The sequence below is a fragment of the Carassius auratus genome, chromosome 27 (genome assembly GCF_003368295.1).
Source record: "Carassius auratus strain Wakin chromosome 27, ASM336829v1, whole genome shotgun sequence".
Lineage (NCBI taxonomy): Eukaryota > Metazoa > Chordata > Actinopteri > Cypriniformes > Cyprinidae > Carassius > Carassius auratus.
This window is the reverse complement of record NC_039269.1, coordinates 14,553,980-14,570,394: the sequence shown is the minus strand read 5'-3', so window position 1 is coordinate 14,570,394 and position 16,415 is coordinate 14,553,980. Positions and strand designations below refer to the sequence as shown.

Sequence of the window (16,415 nt, the reverse complement as noted above, 5' to 3'; positions counted from 1 at the left end):
ACAGGTGAATAGAGAAGCTTGAATTAAAAAATATGTAGCCAACTTTTCATATATTGCATAAATTAGAATGTGATTGCCCCCTTGTCTCTGTTTAAGCACTGATTCATATTGCATTAACCTTCATTCAAGGTTAAAGCAATCACACACCACACAAATCATTCAGTTGACTCAATGTCGTGCACACAATCCCTCATTATCACTGAGCTTCTTCATTTCACACAGAATTACCAAAATCACACAGTGCTGTGGTGGAAATGCTTAATATTATAATTTAATAATGCAACAGTGTATTGGATTAAGCTATTTCAGACAATAAAAACATTAATGCATCATTTGGGTCCTGTATTTCACATAGTCAGCATCTTAATACATCTCGTCCCTTACGAAACAAAAATATATGGTAAAAACTGAAAGATAATGTAATATATTAAATTATAGCTATATCTATATTATGTCTATATATTTATATGTAGTTATACAAATAAATTTATACACGAACAATACCATATTTGATCAAATATGTATTAGTAAGTTTATATAAAATGACATTTATAACAATAAATGAAAACTGGCATTTCTTCATGAACTGGTTAATGCATTCCGATATTTTAACACAATATATTATTCTGTCTATTTTCAATATACATATACAATATACAATAAATAATTGAATATAATAATCATTAAAGTATAAGTAAATTTGCATAGATTCTTGCCCCCTGGAATGTACTGTATTATAGTCAAAAGATCAGCATTAACACAGATGATAAATTCAACGTTTCAAACAAACAGCAAGACGCATTATTAATTTCCTTGTTGTTCACACACAATGTAGTGCAAAAAAGCCATTATTGTTACACATGCTCATATAATTTCACTATTGACTAATTTAGTGAGGGCTTGCATGGGCTACTGCTTTAATTATGATGGGACCACTTTCTCTGCACTCTGAAAACACAAAGTAATAGATATCTCATCGACTTGAAACAATTGAAACTGCAAATTTAAGTTTATTTAAACTCTCTGATCATTTTGGAATTGTTTTATCCCCAGTGACAGACTCAGTCTGTTACTCCCAGAGGAGTGACTGGATCACAGGGTGAATATGTGTCAAATGGCACAATAATCATCCTTCCCTCCCTCCATGATTGATGAGCGGCTACCCTTTGTCATTCCACATTCTGTTACTTTTCCCTGTCAATTTCAATTCGTTTTTCTCAGATGGGTCTAGATGTCAGTGGTTTTATAAAATGATGAAAACTGCAAATGAAAATGCAAATGCAAATGCATATATATATATCTGTGTGGAGGCCACTAAGTTATTTAAATGCATTTTATTTCTCATCCCAGCCTTTATTATTGTATGATTTGTTTTGGAATACTATAATTTGAGTCTCTGTTTTTTTTGTATTTACAGCTGCACTGTTTGTCTCTCTTGTACAAAACAAGCAATTCATACTGAGCGACAATGATAATCCTATATTATGAAAAGATCAGCAGCTGACAGAATCACAAATAGTGTAACAACACAAACTATCTCTCTCCCTGTTCATTTCCAGGTTGAATAAAATGTGTTTCATCATGCATACAGGACCAATAGTAATGTATAAACAGACAATGAAAGCCTAAGCTTTCTTTAACTTCTTTAAATATCATATATACAAGAATAATTATGATTTTTATGTTTTTTAAAGGAGTTGTAATGCTCCCCAATGGCTGCATTTTTTTTTATTCATCAAAACACAATTAAAGAGTAATATTGTGAAATATTATAAGAGTTTAAAATAACTGTTTTCTGTATATTTAAAAATGTAGTTTAATCCTGTGATGTGCACCAATACTTGAGGAGCAAATCAGCATATTTTCAGCATGATTTCTGTAGGATCATGTGACACTGAAGATGGAGTAATAATGCTGAAAATTCAGCTTTGCCGTCACAGGAATAAATTACAAGAAATTGAAAAAGTTTATCTTAAATTGCATTAATATTGCACAATTTTACTTTATTACTGTATTTTTTTTTAAATGAAATTGTTATATATTATTATATATAAACTCACAAACCCTTATGTTTATTCATGCTGTTACAAAACCATTCCCTGAGGGCTGTCCAGTGACATCCATAAACTAGCTGAATACTTTGGAGGATATCAAGTGAACTTTCTGAAGTGAGCTCACACTAAGCCTGAGGACAAACTGTGCTGGTCGCGATTATACTGTTGACTGATTAAAGGCTCTCTCCGGCTCTTGCTCTCTCTCTCTCTCTCTCTTTCCCTCTCTCAGTGTCTCTCTCCAGAATCAGATTAGAAGGGCTACACTGGTGACAAGCTGTAGGAGTTAATGTTAAGTTTCTCAGCTAGATTTAGACAATCTGTGAAAGTCTTGAAAGTGATATAGTGTGATTCGATGCCATGAGAGGACACTAGATTTGTCATTCTGGACAACACAGAGGCTCCAAAGAAATGCTGTTTATCATTTGACACCATTCAATGCTTCAAGTTGCAATTATAAACATCTAAAAGGGATAGTTTACCTTAAGATGAAAATTCTGTCATTTACTAACCTTCATGTCATTACAGACTTCTATGACTTAATATCTTCTGTGGAACACAACAATTTTTTGTTCCACAGAAGGTTTGGAACAACATGACGGTAAGTAAATAATGATTTCATTTTCATTTAGGGCTGTATTATCTTAAGAGAATAGGGAAGAGCAATATAAAAATCACCAATAATTTAATAACACTGTTAAATGCAATCTTTAATAAATCAATATCCATTTTCATATTGTACTTCACTTAGGATTAGATTTTCTTTATATATATATATATATACATATATATATATATATATATATATATATATATATATATATATATATATATATAGATAGATATATATTATAGAATTGTAATATTTGTCGTTGATCAGTTATTGACCATAACATCAAAATAATTATAATTCATAAAAAAAAAGAAAAGAAAAGAAATCTGTTATAAGAAGTAAAAAAACACCAAATCATCTATTATTAGCAACTCTCCTTTGGAAACAAATGCCTCCTAATCCATTTTCCTAACGTCATCTGTCTCTCAGCTTCACGATCTCATTAACATTCCTTCCATCTTTCTGTTAACCCTCTGTCTGAACTTGCATTCCACAACATTATTGTTTATGCAGAAATGATGAACACCCTTGGGACATGTGTTATAATTTTCTGATTGACAGTCTCTGACGTCTCTTGTGAGAGTGAGTTTGCAAATCACAGCAATTTGCTGTGGATGGCAAGCTGCAGAGAAATGGATGGAGAGCACATGGAACGAGAGAGGAAGGGAGCGTCTGTTTCAGGGAGTGAGTGTCTGGAATGCCAGCTGTTGACTCAAACCCCCTCTCTCTCCCTCCGTATCTCTCTGCCTTTCCTATCTTTGAGTTTTTGTCAGAGCCCCTTTCTCAACCTCCAACCCTCATCACACAAAACTTTTCCGACCACAGAGCCCCTCTCCGTCACACGATAATTATAGCACACTGTCATCCCACAATTAACACACACACACACACATAGAAGTAAAAACTCTCAGGCTAGACCCACCATATAAAAGACAAGAGCCACACCAGAGAGACATAGATAACACAAACAGTGAGAACGTTTCTGAGGCTTGAGAGTGGATACATACAGTGTTTTTATAAAGGACAGCACAAAACGACTTTATTTATAAACTCAGCTGTATCACTTCAAAGCGCTGACTGGATATCGATTTGAGGCGAAGAAACCTTCTAAACACTAATGAGTGCAACCAACTCCTCTGCCTATCGATCGGAGCGCAGTTTCCACCAGACATCCTCCTCATCTTCATCCTCATCCTCAACCTCGACAAACCCATACATGGAGAAGAGCCGGGGACTCTTCGCTGAGGACTTTGGATCTTTCACGTGTCCAAAAGATGCTTTGGCATTTCCAAGTGAGTTAACAAGCCTGATTCCTGTTCTTTCTGGATCTATACAGCCTAATGTAAAATAAACAGCTCATTAAAAACTATTACTTGTCTTGGGTAAGAATCTTGTCGTGGGCTTATATTCACATTTTAATTACATTTTCTTCTCTTGGAATGACAGCAGATAAAATAGTGGATACTGACTTTGCATGAGGCCTGAACATTTATTTATGTAAATGAATTTCAAGACTGCTTAAGGCATTTTGACTGTTTTTCGGTGTGGTATGTGAAGGCAGATGTATTTTATATTCAAAGTTGCATTCTGGTATGTGTATAAATATGTGTAAACACAACATATTGTTCAAATGTGTTATACAAGGACACCTGGGGGCCAGAGAGAGGGTAACATAGGGAATGTTTTGGGCCAGAGCCAATGCTGTGATTTCACTGTTGCGGAATGATTTAACAGTGCAAGGTCGGTCTGTTGCTGAGTGCAGTGTATATGGATATGAAGTTCTGATCTAAAATCCACCAGGCACATTTTCGCATTATCATTAAAAAAGTGATATTAATGCACAAGAATGCCCATTTGGACATGAGGTACAATATGCATGAGATTTAATTAACTCTCTGGTGGTCTTTGGTCATTTTAGACAGAATATGTTTATGTTGTGACTTCATCAGAATTGTGCAAACCTTGTTGATTTATATGGCACTTTCTACATGAACACACACACACATAAAATCATGGACTATGATTAGAAAATTTTAAATGGTCTTTAAAAATAAGTTACACTCATCAAAATGACCACCTTAGAGATTAAATGGGAAGTATGAATAAACAGAGCAATAATCTGTGGTAAATCAGCCATATTGAAGTAGTCTTTGATTATGTCTAAATACCTATGTATGTGGGGCATGGACACTGAATTTAGATTTGATCTGATTTAACTCTATATGCTTAGCTGTATATTATTTTTAAGGCTGTATATGGATTTTTTTAAGTAGTCCATTATTGTGCGGTCACATTAGCGAAATTTCAAAAAAGGTCCATAAAGTAAATGATAGTGTAGTGAATCAACCAACAACCAATCACAGCTGACAAACAAAGTCACTTTCAGACCAAGCAGCTTTCTGTTAGTCATTACCAACTGTAACCTGTCGCAAAATCTGCGTGGCGAAATCTTTCGCTCTTAGAAAATTACTGCTTGTGTTGATTTGTATTGAAATTATTGGATTTGGCTCATTAAAAAATTTGCCTAACAATGGTACATGTGACCTAAACAAAATGCTTAGCAACAACACTGCAACAATTTACAATAGGCCAATTAATACTTAAATCACTAACATCTGTTTTTTTTTTTTATACACAATTCATAATTGAGATACAAGAGCACACCTGTTGTGTTTGTATGAAACAAGACAGAGCGAGTTGCTGGCGATATGTATTCCTGAGACCCATAAAATAATCTTAGATTGATTTTTTTTTGTTTAGACAGAACAGGGACAGTTGGAAACATCAAGACTCTGGGAGACACATATCAATTCACAGTGGATGTCCGAGACTTCTCTCCTGAGGATGTGATAGTCACCACCTCAAACAATCAGATTGAAGTTCATGCTGAAAAGGTAACAGTCAGACACAGGCCTCTGCATAATCCAAATTAATTTTCAGAATATAATTTACTCTCCTATCTATGTATTTTATTCAACAGCTTGCTACTGATGGAACAGTGATGAACACTTTTACCCATAAATGCCAGCTACCAGAGGATGTAGACCCCACCTCGGTGAAGTCATGTTTAGGGGCTGATGGGACTCTCACTATAAAAGCACAGAGAAACACTGCAAAATTGGAGCATGCACAGACGTTCCGCACAGAGATCAAAATGTAGATCTTTCCTCACCTGCTGTATCTGTTTCTCTGTGATAAATGACCTTAATAATAGTTGGTTAGTCCTGCTTTGTCATTCCTCCATGACCTTCTCTTATTTCTTTCATTAAACTTGAGTGGAACTTAATCCTGTCACATGTATTCGAAACATTTAAGACAAATGCACTGCTAAATACATATCACCTTAAAATATACAGTAGGGTCCAAAAGTCTGAGACCACAATGAACATCTGTGAGTCAAAATCCAATTCAAATCTATACAGAAACAGAACATTTTAGGGTTTTGACGGTAAGAAAGAAATGAATGAAATAAATAAAAGAATAAAAAAAAAATTAATTCTGCATTTTGATGTTACTAAATGGAATAAAATTTGTTACATTGATCATGTGGCTCTTTCTGCACACACTAAATATTCTTACTTCTATTGAAACTCAAGATGTTCTTTTAGTCATTAAATCATGCTGGAGAACATGATCATCAGGTTTTAAACAAACTGGTGAAGTTCATGTAGCTCAAATACTGCTGTCATGAAATCAAAAGGAGGGAATACCAAATACTGAGTTTTTTTGCTGATAATATAATTTGTTAAGCATTGAAAAGCAATGTTAGTAGTAGTTGTCTCACTGTAAGTATGACAAACAATCAGAAGAGAAACCTATTAATTGAACTGATTGTTATTGAAAGTTATATTTTCTGATTGTAAAACTATGTTGTGTTGGGTGAATAAAACACTGTGTTAGAACGGAATAAAACCAGGACACCTTTGATGAGTATTTTGAGCTTGTGAGTCATTGATTTGGGTCATGTCCACTTCCATTACAGTGGACATCAGCAAACGACAGGTACTCTGTGTCTCTGAGTACTTCTTCTATAAATAGAGTCGGCTGTTATTATTCAGTCTTATCATCATCTACTATTTTTGTGCTTCATGTCATCCATCAACATGTCAATGTGTTGTACCACGTACAAATGTATGTAAATAAGCACCAATTTTACATATTAAGACATTACTTCTTTAAAGTTCTTTTAAAATCTGTCTCCAACCCTAATTAGCTAAAAATCCCCAAACCCCTTTAAAACCAGACCAGCTGAGTGAAGAAAACCAGCTAGTTTAGGCACTGCTTACCAGCACTGAAAGCAAACATTATATAAACATTGAGTATTAAAATACAAACCATAAATATGTATTGCAGATCTGATTTGATTGCGAAGTCGGACTGTAATAACTTTAATTAGCTTAATTTATTAGTAAATCCAACCACCTAAATAAGAAAAGAAGTAGGGCTGCCATTTCTGCCCAAAGCGACATGTTAATGGTTAACTGTTTAGTTAATGACTAAAATGTACACTAGAAAATGGACCCCTTAAATTTGCATATATCATAACCATATTTTAATAGGCTATGTTACTCTTGGTGGTTTAAAATGCACTAATGACCCAATTCATAACCTAACTGCGTTTTATTTTATAGACATTTCCTCAATCTGGTCTTATGATTTGAACAGTGTTTAATAATAGCTAAAGCTTGCCGTCATGTGGTGAAAACAATTACAGAAGAAGTTCGCGCATGCGCGCTTGCGCTTAACTTCCAGCCCTTCGCCAGGCCACTATCAATCGATCAGAGAGCAGAAGATGGCGGCGCGTCGAGGCTGAGCACTGAGATCGATCACCGAAACACTCGATTGAACGGATCAGCTGAAGTCGGAGAAAGCCAGAAACTCGCCTATTATATGAGGTAAAGAACGTCCAACGTAACCTAATTTTCCGACTGATTTTAGGACCAATCTACAGATAAGTCTCTAAATGAACACGCAGCTAAAAAATAAGCAAAGAAGAGGCAGGATTATTGCCCGCCTCTGCCAGCGCCATCTTACTCCAGCAGGGCCAGGCAAACTGAATTAATCCCTGATCTGAGAAACAGAAGGACTCCTAATCAATCTGCAACATCGTCACACACACATTCTTGTTGGGGAATGGCGCAGTTGCTCGTCAAATCACTTGACAAATGTATTCGCTAAATCAAATCAGACAATCAGACATCATTGTGCTCGAGTCTTGGGTTGATAATAATAGATTAAATTTGACTGCAGGGCAAAATGTCCCGAAGGAGCTCGAGACAAACGTTTCAGTGTCGCACAGAAACACACACGGACTGTTACATAATGATGTTGTTGATGATTGTTTATTTGAAGTAAATAATGAAGTCTGTTGGATGATTAATGTCTGGCAATGTACATGATGTACTGATTCATAATGAGAATATTATATATATTTATATGTTTATATAGACAAAAAAGCAGTACAGTTCTGATCAGATACATAAAAGGACAAGAATACATCAGTTATAGTACTTAATACTGGGAAATTACTTCAAAAAGGACAAAGAAGTTGAATTGTGGCTATAATCACTATAGATTCTGAGGAGGAGACTTTCCCCGCATTATTCAGATAGGTGGCAGGGTTATTAAATAAAACAAAAAAAATTATATATATATATATATATTTATAGTTTTCCTTTAAATAAATTAAACATTTACTGACAAATATAAAAAAACCTTAAACTTATTTTCTCCATCTAGTTTGTTAAGGCAATATTTTTCATTTTTATTCCATTTAACTTGATGAATTACAAATATTAAATGTGAACAAAAATGAATGGAAATATATATACACATATGGAAAAAAACATACAATTGTATTATAACAAAATTAAAAATGTAATATAAGTTCAAACTAATTCTGGGCAACAATAATTATTATTTCAGTGGCACTAAAATAACACTGATAAGTAGTCAGCCAGTTATGGTTGTTTTAAACATTTACTTTTCTTTAATGGTAAAATTCATAGGGGCAGGGATTGCAATTTTATGAATATGCTTGGGACAGTGTTGACCAGATATTTTGTTTGTGAGGCTCAAATGGAAAACAATAATATTTTGTCGTTTTCTTTTCCTTTATGATCAGCATACTGTTGCCTAAAGGGCTCCACTCCATCAGTTATGGACTTTCCTTGGCATAGCGGGAAAGTCCTCGGGCAGCTTAATGAACAGCGTCAGTTGGGTCTTCTGTGTGACTGCACTTTTGTGGTGGATGGAGTAGACTTCAAGGCCCACAAGGCTGTGCTGGCAGCATGCAGTGCTTACTTCCGCACACTCTTTTTGGACCAGAAAGATGTTGTTCATCTTGATATCAGCAATGCTGCAGGTAGGCTTGCATTCTTACAGAGAACTTTGATTAAAGGGATGCTCCAACCCAAAAAAAATCAATACTGTCACCATTTACTAACTCTTATGTGATTCCAAATGCTTTTGTTTCTTCTATGGAACACCAAAGAGAATATTCTGAAGAACGCTGGGAACCAAAACACTGAAACATTTCTTAAAATCCTGTCTTTTATGTCTTGAAACAACAAATTACATTTTAATATTTCTATTTTTTATTGATTTCTGCGTTTGTCTTATATGTTCAATCTCTTTTTTTTCAGGTCTTGAGCAGGTCCTCGAGTTTATGTACACTGCAAAGCTGACTTTAAACCCTCAGAACATAGAGGACGTTCTCGCTGTGGCTACTTTCCTTCAGATGCAGGAAATTGTCAATGCTTGTTCAGCTTTTCAGTCCTTGACTGTCCCCGCGACGTCTAAGCCTGGTTAGTGTTGAGTTTGTACTTTCATAAGCCATTAGTTAAAGACGGTACTGAAGTTATAAGTCTCTCACGCCACCAATTTCTCATTTATGGCCATGTAAAGTAGTAGTGACCGAGCCGGTGGAGGAACAGCCGAGATCTCTGAGAAAACCAGAGGATTCGAGTTCCCAGGAGGAGCAGGAGAGTCATTCAGTGACACAGGATGCAGTTTCTGAAGTGAAGGAAGCTCCTGTACAGTCAGAGACAACAGAAAGTGACACGACTGAGAAGCAAAACACAAAGACTCTCAGAGCTGTCAGCAAAATCAGTGGGCCATCCAAAACAAGACCAAAAAAACCTGGTGTTGTGAATCCCAAGACTGAAACAGAGGAAGAAAAAGCCACAAAAGAGATTCCCCAATACGAAGATGACCCTTCTGATGCTGACTACACTCCCAGTTAGTTTCCGTTCTCTACTCTTAATGCTTTTGTTAATGTTAACAGTCTTTTAAAACACTTTACCGCTCCTACAGAAGTCTCTCGGAGGGTAGCAGCTAAACGATCATATGTTAGCACAAGGAGAAGCAAGTCGAAATATGCCACTCTTCACACAGCCACAGAAGGTAATTTCTGCCTCATGTAACTAAGGTATACATTTACCTTTACATTTTTATGTTTTCATAACTGTAAACATTTTTGCTGAAAGTTGATGACGCCAAGGAAAGTATGTCAAAAGCTGAGAGCGTGGAGAACATGGTAGAAGAGGAGGATGTAGAGGATGAAGGAGAAGAAGAGGAGGAGGAGCAGGAAGAAGGAGAAGAGCAGATGGAGACAGACGATGGAGAAACATCGGGTTCGGCCGAGCGCAGTGAGTCCAGAGCGTATGGCTCTGTCACACACAAATGTGAGGTGAGAGATTCTTCAGTTTTGAAATCCTTATGGTCTTTGTCCTAGTTATTAGTAATTTTCACATCTTAACATTTGTGACCCTGGAACACAAAACCAGTTTTAAGTCACTGGGGTATATTTTTAGCAATAACCAAAAAAAAACATTGTATGGGTCAAAATTATCGATTTTCCTTTTATGACAAAAATCATTAGGATATTAAGTAAAGATAATGTTCCATGAAGATATTTTGTAAATTTCCTATTGTAAATATATTATAGTAAAATGCATTGCTAAGAATTCTTTGGAAAATTTCAAAGGAGATTTTCTAAGTATTTTAATTATTAAATTTTTTAAAATTTATTATTTCTCGGATTCCAGATTTTCTAATATTGCCCGATCCTAATAAATCATACACCAACGGAAAGCTGAATGTACACTTAAGGCTGGTTTTGTGGTCCAGGGTCACATTTCAGAAAGTAGATTTTGCAAAATATAAATATAAACCAATATAATACAAAACTAAAACCAATACATGCAGTACAACTTGTAACAAATATATTTGTTCTCATAAATCTGTCACGGTTTCCACAAAAAACTGTTTTCAACATTGATATTAATAAGAAATGTTGACATTTTTAACCAGATCAGCATATTATATATATTATTATTTCTGAAGGATCATGTGACACCGAAGACTGGAGTAATGATGCTGAAAATTACATTTAAAAATTGATAAGCGTTAGAGATTTTTCAAAACCAGTCAAAAATCGACCCCAAACTTAATATTAATTTAATAATGTAAAAAAAAAAAGATGAAGTCTTGTTTATTAGTCAGCTGTTCCGTTGTGTTTTCATAATGGAAATTGAATTCTTGCAGGACTGTGGGAAAAAGTTTACACACACAGGCAACTTTAAACGTCACATGCGCATTCACACTGGTGAGAAGCCATTCAGGTGCAGAGACTGTAATAAAGCCTTCTCCGACCCAGCCGCCTGCAAAGCACATGAGAAAACACACAGGTGAGCATTTTAGAGTCTAGTGCTCTTCCTATACATTGTATAGTCTATTGCTCCTCCTTTACAGCCCATATGACTTGTCAACTATGAGAGGAAATATGAAAACCATATTTACATGAGAACTTAACAATGTGCAATTTACCTCTCACTTGTTCCTACATGTTTCTGTTTCTCCAGTCCTCTAAAGCCATACTGCTGCTCCACGTGTGGAAAGAGTTACCGGCAAGTCAGTCTGCTAAACCTGCACAGAAAGCGACACACAGATGAGGCGCGATACAGCTGTGAGGACTGTGGGAAGCTCTTCACCACTTCTGGAAACCTGAAGAGGCATCAGTTGGTCCACAGTGGGGAAAAACCCTTCCAATGTGATTACTGCGAGCGGGCCTTTTCTGACCCCACCGCTAAGATGCGACATCTAGAGACGCACGACACAGACAAAGGTCACAAATGCCAACACTGTGACAAGAAATTCAACCAGGTGGGGGATCAGTTTACATTACATTTATCACAGTACATTTATGCATTTAGCAGGTTTTATTCAAAGGGACTTACAGTGCATTTAGACTATAGATTTTTTTATCAGTATGTGTGTTCTCTGGGAATCAAACCCACAACCTTTTGCGCTGCCAACGCAATGCTCTACCACTGAGCCTGGTTTTAAAGTTCAACGCTTTTTTTTCTTTATAAATGTAATTATACACTGGTATAATAATGTCAAAAGAGTCTTAATTGGATTATATATCTAGATGTTAAATTATATGTAATATATGTTCTACTATTAAAATGTCTGGGGTAAGTCTCTTTTTTCAGCAAGGGCACATTAAATTAATCAAAGGTTACAGTAAAGATATTTATAATGTTACAAAAGATTTTTATTACAAGTACATGCTGTTCTTTTTAGTTTTCTATTCATCAATACAGTCCTGAAAAATATAGATCACAGTTTCCACGAAAATATTAAGCAGCTCAACGTTTTTAAAATGTTTAATAAGAAATGTTTCTTGGGCAGCAAATCAGCATATAAGAATGATTTCTGAAGGATCAATGATGCTGAAGATTCAGCTTTGCCGTCAGAAGAATAAATTAACAAACTGTAATATTGTGCAATATTATTTCAATGTAAAATAACTGTTTTCCATTTTGATTATCTGTATATAATTATCTACATCTATATTTCAAAATATAATATCAAATCATGTATTATGATTTGATATTATAAAATCATAATACATTAAGTTTAAAATAGATATTGCAGTGGGGTCAGAAAAGGCCCGCTCGCATTTATTTTTTTTTGTATTTTTTATGTATTTCTAGTTCCTGTGGCAGTGGTAGGGTGGTAGAGCATTGAGTGGTAGAGCATTGCATTAGCAGCGCAAGGTTGTGGGTTCGATTCCCAGGGAACACATGTTAGGTAAAAACTGTTAGCCTGAATGCACTGTAAGTCGCTTTGGATAAAAGTGTCTGCTAAATGCATAAATGTATGCAGCCATAGCTACAATACTATAACACAAACTTTGTTTTTATTGGGCATTACAAATACAAATAACTCATATAGAATTATTATATAATTGTTTTATTTATTTACTTTTTTTAGTTGGGAAACTTGAAAGCACATCTGAAGATCCACATTACAGATGGGCCACTCAAGTGTAAGGAGTGTGGGAAACAGTTCACCACCTCAGGTGAGATTTACACATTGAGACAAGGTGTGGCTATAATATATGTGCATGAGGGAATTTTAATGTGCCTCCATGGTCTGTTCACAGGTAACCTAAAGAGACACCTGCGTGTGCACAGTGGTGAGAAGCCTTTCGTCTGTATGCACTGCCAGAGAGCATTTGCTGACCCTGGGGCCTTGCAGAGACACGTGCGCATCCACACAGGTCCTTAGCCATTTCCCACATCCTCAAACATAGTTATGTGTACAAATGTATTTCAATGCGTCTGTCTCACTGTTTTAGGAGAAAAGCCCTGTCTGTGTTTGATTTGTGGAAAAGGCTTCACACAGGCCAGTTCGCTCATAGCTCATGTTCGCCAACACACTGGGGAGAAACCATATGTGTGTGACCGCTGTGGAAAAAGGTCAGTAAGAAATCACATAAATGTTTCTGTTTAGATTCATTATGGCGCCACATATTAAAAGTTTGTTTCATCTGTCACACCTCGAAGGTTTGTCCAGTCCAGCCAGCTGGCCAATCACATCCGTCATCATGACAATATCCGACCGCACAAGTGCCACACCTGTAACAAAGCCTTTGTCAATGTGGGAGATCTCTCAAAACATATCATCATTCACACAGGTAAGATGCTACATTTAGAGCATTGGCTTATGTGTTTTTTCTCTTGTGTGTTTCTAATCACTTCCTGTTTACAGGGGAGAAACCTTTTCTGTGTGATAAGTGTGGCCGAGGATTCAACCGTGTGGACAATCTGCGTTCCCATGTGAAGATGGTGCACCAGGGGAAGGCGGGCATGAAGAGACTGGTGGTGGCTGAGGAGGACGAGGAAGAGGAGAAGATGCTGCCTGACTCCACACCGGGCTCAGAGGTCAGCATCGTCACGGTCACTACAGATGACATCGTGACTTTAGCCACCGAGGCTCTAGCTGCCAGTGCTGTAGCACAGCTCACAGGTGAGCGTTACACTTTGTAAAAAGGTTGTTCCTCAATACTAAGGGAATATGTCGAATCTAAAAGTGACCATAATGGTGGTTGAATGGTCTCCTGATAATATTTGTCGTCTTTGACCCCTGTAGTGGTACCAGTGGCCACCTCTGTATCTGCAGATGAAACAGAGGCACTGAAAGCAGAGATCACCAAAGCAGTGGAGAAAGTTCAAGAAGCAGGTGAGTAATATATTATAATTTATTGATTTATTTGTATTGTAAGTTATAATAATATAATATAAATGTATAGAAAAACAGCAAAAAAAAAAAAAAAGATTATTACAAAATATTGAATTTTAAAGTTTTTAAAGTGTTAATTAGTTCCTGTGTGACATTTACTCCAGTTACATGATCCTTCAGAAATCAGTCCTAATATCCTGATCTGATCCTTATTATGATCATTATTGAAAATCATAATGCTGCCTATTGTTTTTGTGGAAACTGTCGAATATTTTTTCAGGATTATTTGATGAGTAGAAATGTAATGAAATCTTAGATGAATAGAAATATAATTTTACAATATTTTTTTTTAATAAATGCTGTTCTTTTGAAATATTTTGTTGCATTATAAGTGACTTTACTCTCACTCTTGATCAATTTAATGCATCCTTTCTGAATAAAAGTATTAATTTTTTTCTTTCCAAAAAAACTAAAACAACAACAACAAAAAAAAACTCCATCTAAGCAATACTTTGCATATAAATTATACTAAATATAAGCAAGATTTTTACTTATATATATATATATATATATATATATATATATATATATATATATATATATATTATACCCTTTAAAGCGGAAGCTGATTTTTGTTAATCATTAATTAAAATCTAATAAATTATACAAGATTTATCGTATCGTATTTAAGCTAAAACATGCAGCTCTATTCCTTCAGATCCCAACACCCAGATCTTGTATGCATGTGACTCATGTGGCGAGAAGTTCCTTGACGCCAGCTCCCTCGCTCAGCATGTGCGAATTCACACTGCCCAGGCCCTGGTCATGTTTCAGGCAGACTCTGACTTTTACCAGCAGTACGCAGGAGATGGCACATGGCAAACCACCGAACAGGTCATCCAGGGAGGTGAGCTCTTGTTCCAGACTCGGGTGGAGGACGGTGAGGAAGGAGGAGCTGTAGCCCAGCCAGAATCTCAAACTGAGGGGGTAGAGGAGGAGACCAGTACACAGGCAGAGACAGAGGAAGGGTCTGGGAAAGACTGAGAGCCAAGGACAGTGAAGACTTTCTCACCTGAATCAGTCCAAAGGATGGAGAGATCCACATGGAGTTTAGACTCACAAAGTGTAATATTTCACACCAGAGTGAAGGTTATTACTTCTTAATATTCTATTATAAAACACACTTGTATTTTGAAAATAGTAGATCGATGTCTTATCTCAAACCACAGCACAATAGGTGTACAGCATATTTAAACTACATTGTATAGTTAAATTTAGATTAAAAAAAAAAGATGACAAGAAAAAATGTAATTTAAGTATGAACAAAACAAACCTAATTTGTCAGACCTTTTAATAATAGTGTTTCCCTGTATGTCCTCTGCCAGATCATGTTATCTCTGTTACTGAACCCAATTAAACATATGACTGTCTTACAGGTTTAAGTTTTCAACAAATCAGCTACAATTTATCAAATCAACTTTTATTTATTGGTTGATTTTCTATTTGAGCTTAATCCTGCTTGACATAAACACAAAAGACATAGAACCGCTGATTTTTACTGTATGCTTATTTTCATAACACGTAGAAGCTGAAGAAACTTTCCAAACCTTTTTAATTTTCCATAAATATTGCGAGGGGCTTATGTTTAAAATGCACAATTTCTGATTAGTATTTGAAATGCTCTGTGTTTTAGTAAATGGACCATCAAAACTCATTGCCCCATTAGATGAGTGATGTGTGATGCAAGCAAGTTTCTGTTTTTTGAATATCACAGATTTCATTGTCAGACACTCTCATTTAAACTAGTACTGTGAGTGTTCCAGGTCATTTTGGTCCATTTCTGATGTAGTTTATCAAACAGACAATTGTATCATAATTACATTAAATAGTGACTGTTTAAAATGACATAAGCCAAATTCAGTGCTTGATGTTCAAAATAACCTAAAGTTTGCTATTTAATTGTTTGTTAATAAACCACTGTCTTTTGGTTGCTCGATTTCGGAGTTCTTTTTGGTCACTGGAATAAATGTCTGTATATTTGCCAGGAAAGCAAGGCACTGAGACATTTATGACACCTTTAAAAATACAATCAGTATCAAAGCATCACTGGAAGCAGATAACCAAGCTTTCTTTTGAACTCAGTAGACATGGACAGCAGGTATCAGAGGAATAGGTGCTTTGTAGTTTGAATGTCTTATGTTCAGTAATGGGGTTCCAGT

At 35.7% G+C, this 16,415-nt stretch overlaps 2 protein-coding genes across 3 annotated transcripts; both read left to right on the top strand.

Annotated features, from left to right (window-relative positions):
* Nucleotides 1-3,331: 3,331 nt before the first annotated feature.
* LOC113045618 (heat shock protein beta-7-like) lies at nucleotides 3,332-6,597 on the top strand. The gene is made up of 3 exons (XM_026206091.1): nucleotides 3,332-3,956; nucleotides 5,425-5,558; nucleotides 5,645-6,597. The coding sequence occupies exons 1-3, from the start codon at nucleotides 3,782-3,784 to the stop codon at nucleotides 5,822-5,824; spliced, it is 489 nt and encodes a 162-aa protein (XP_026061876.1). The 5' UTR covers nucleotides 3,332-3,781; the 3' UTR covers nucleotides 5,825-6,597.
* Nucleotides 6,598-6,933: 336 nt separating this feature from the next.
* Nucleotides 6,934-16,192, top strand: LOC113045603 (zinc finger and BTB domain-containing protein 17-like). 2 transcript variants are annotated; one of them, XM_026206072.1, is made up of 15 exons: nucleotides 6,934-7,559; nucleotides 8,789-9,028; nucleotides 9,309-9,470; nucleotides 9,574-9,903; nucleotides 9,979-10,068; nucleotides 10,152-10,354; nucleotides 11,212-11,354; nucleotides 11,529-11,829; nucleotides 12,946-13,033; nucleotides 13,118-13,234; nucleotides 13,313-13,433; nucleotides 13,521-13,651; nucleotides 13,726-13,983; nucleotides 14,107-14,196; nucleotides 14,915-16,192. In XM_026206072.1, the coding sequence occupies exons 2-15, from the start codon at nucleotides 8,824-8,826 to the stop codon at nucleotides 15,238-15,240; spliced, it is 2,565 nt and encodes an 854-aa protein (XP_026061857.1). In that variant the 5' UTR covers nucleotides 6,934-7,559; nucleotides 8,789-8,823; the 3' UTR covers nucleotides 15,241-16,192. The 2 variants fall into 2 exon arrangements, with proteins under 2 accessions (XP_026061857.1, XP_026061856.1); XM_026206071.1 differs by having other exon boundaries at nucleotides 6,935-7,559; nucleotides 9,571-9,903.
* Nucleotides 16,193-16,415: the final 223 nt, after the last annotated feature.

Coding starts and splice junctions, on each gene's coding strand:
- LOC113045603 (XM_026206071.1), top strand. CDS start 8,824: ATGGACTTTCCTTGGCATAGCGGGAAAGTCCTCGGGCAGCTTAATGAA. Junction 9,471..9,570: donor CCCCGCGACGTCTAAGCCTG/GTTAGTGTTGAG, acceptor GGCCATGTAAAG/TAGTAGTGACCGAGCCGGTG. Junction 13,034..13,117: donor GAAACAGTTCACCACCTCAG/GTGAGATTTACA, acceptor GTCTGTTCACAG/GTAACCTAAAGAGACACCTG.
- LOC113045618 (XM_026206091.1), top strand. CDS start 3,782: ATGAGTGCAACCAACTCCTCTGCCTATCGATCGGAGCGCAGTTTCCAC. Junction 3,957..5,424: donor AGATGCTTTGGCATTTCCAA/GTGAGTTAACAA, acceptor TTTTTTGTTTAG/ACAGAACAGGGACAGTTGGA. Junction 5,559..5,644: donor TTGAAGTTCATGCTGAAAAG/GTAACAGTCAGA, acceptor TTTATTCAACAG/CTTGCTACTGATGGAACAGT.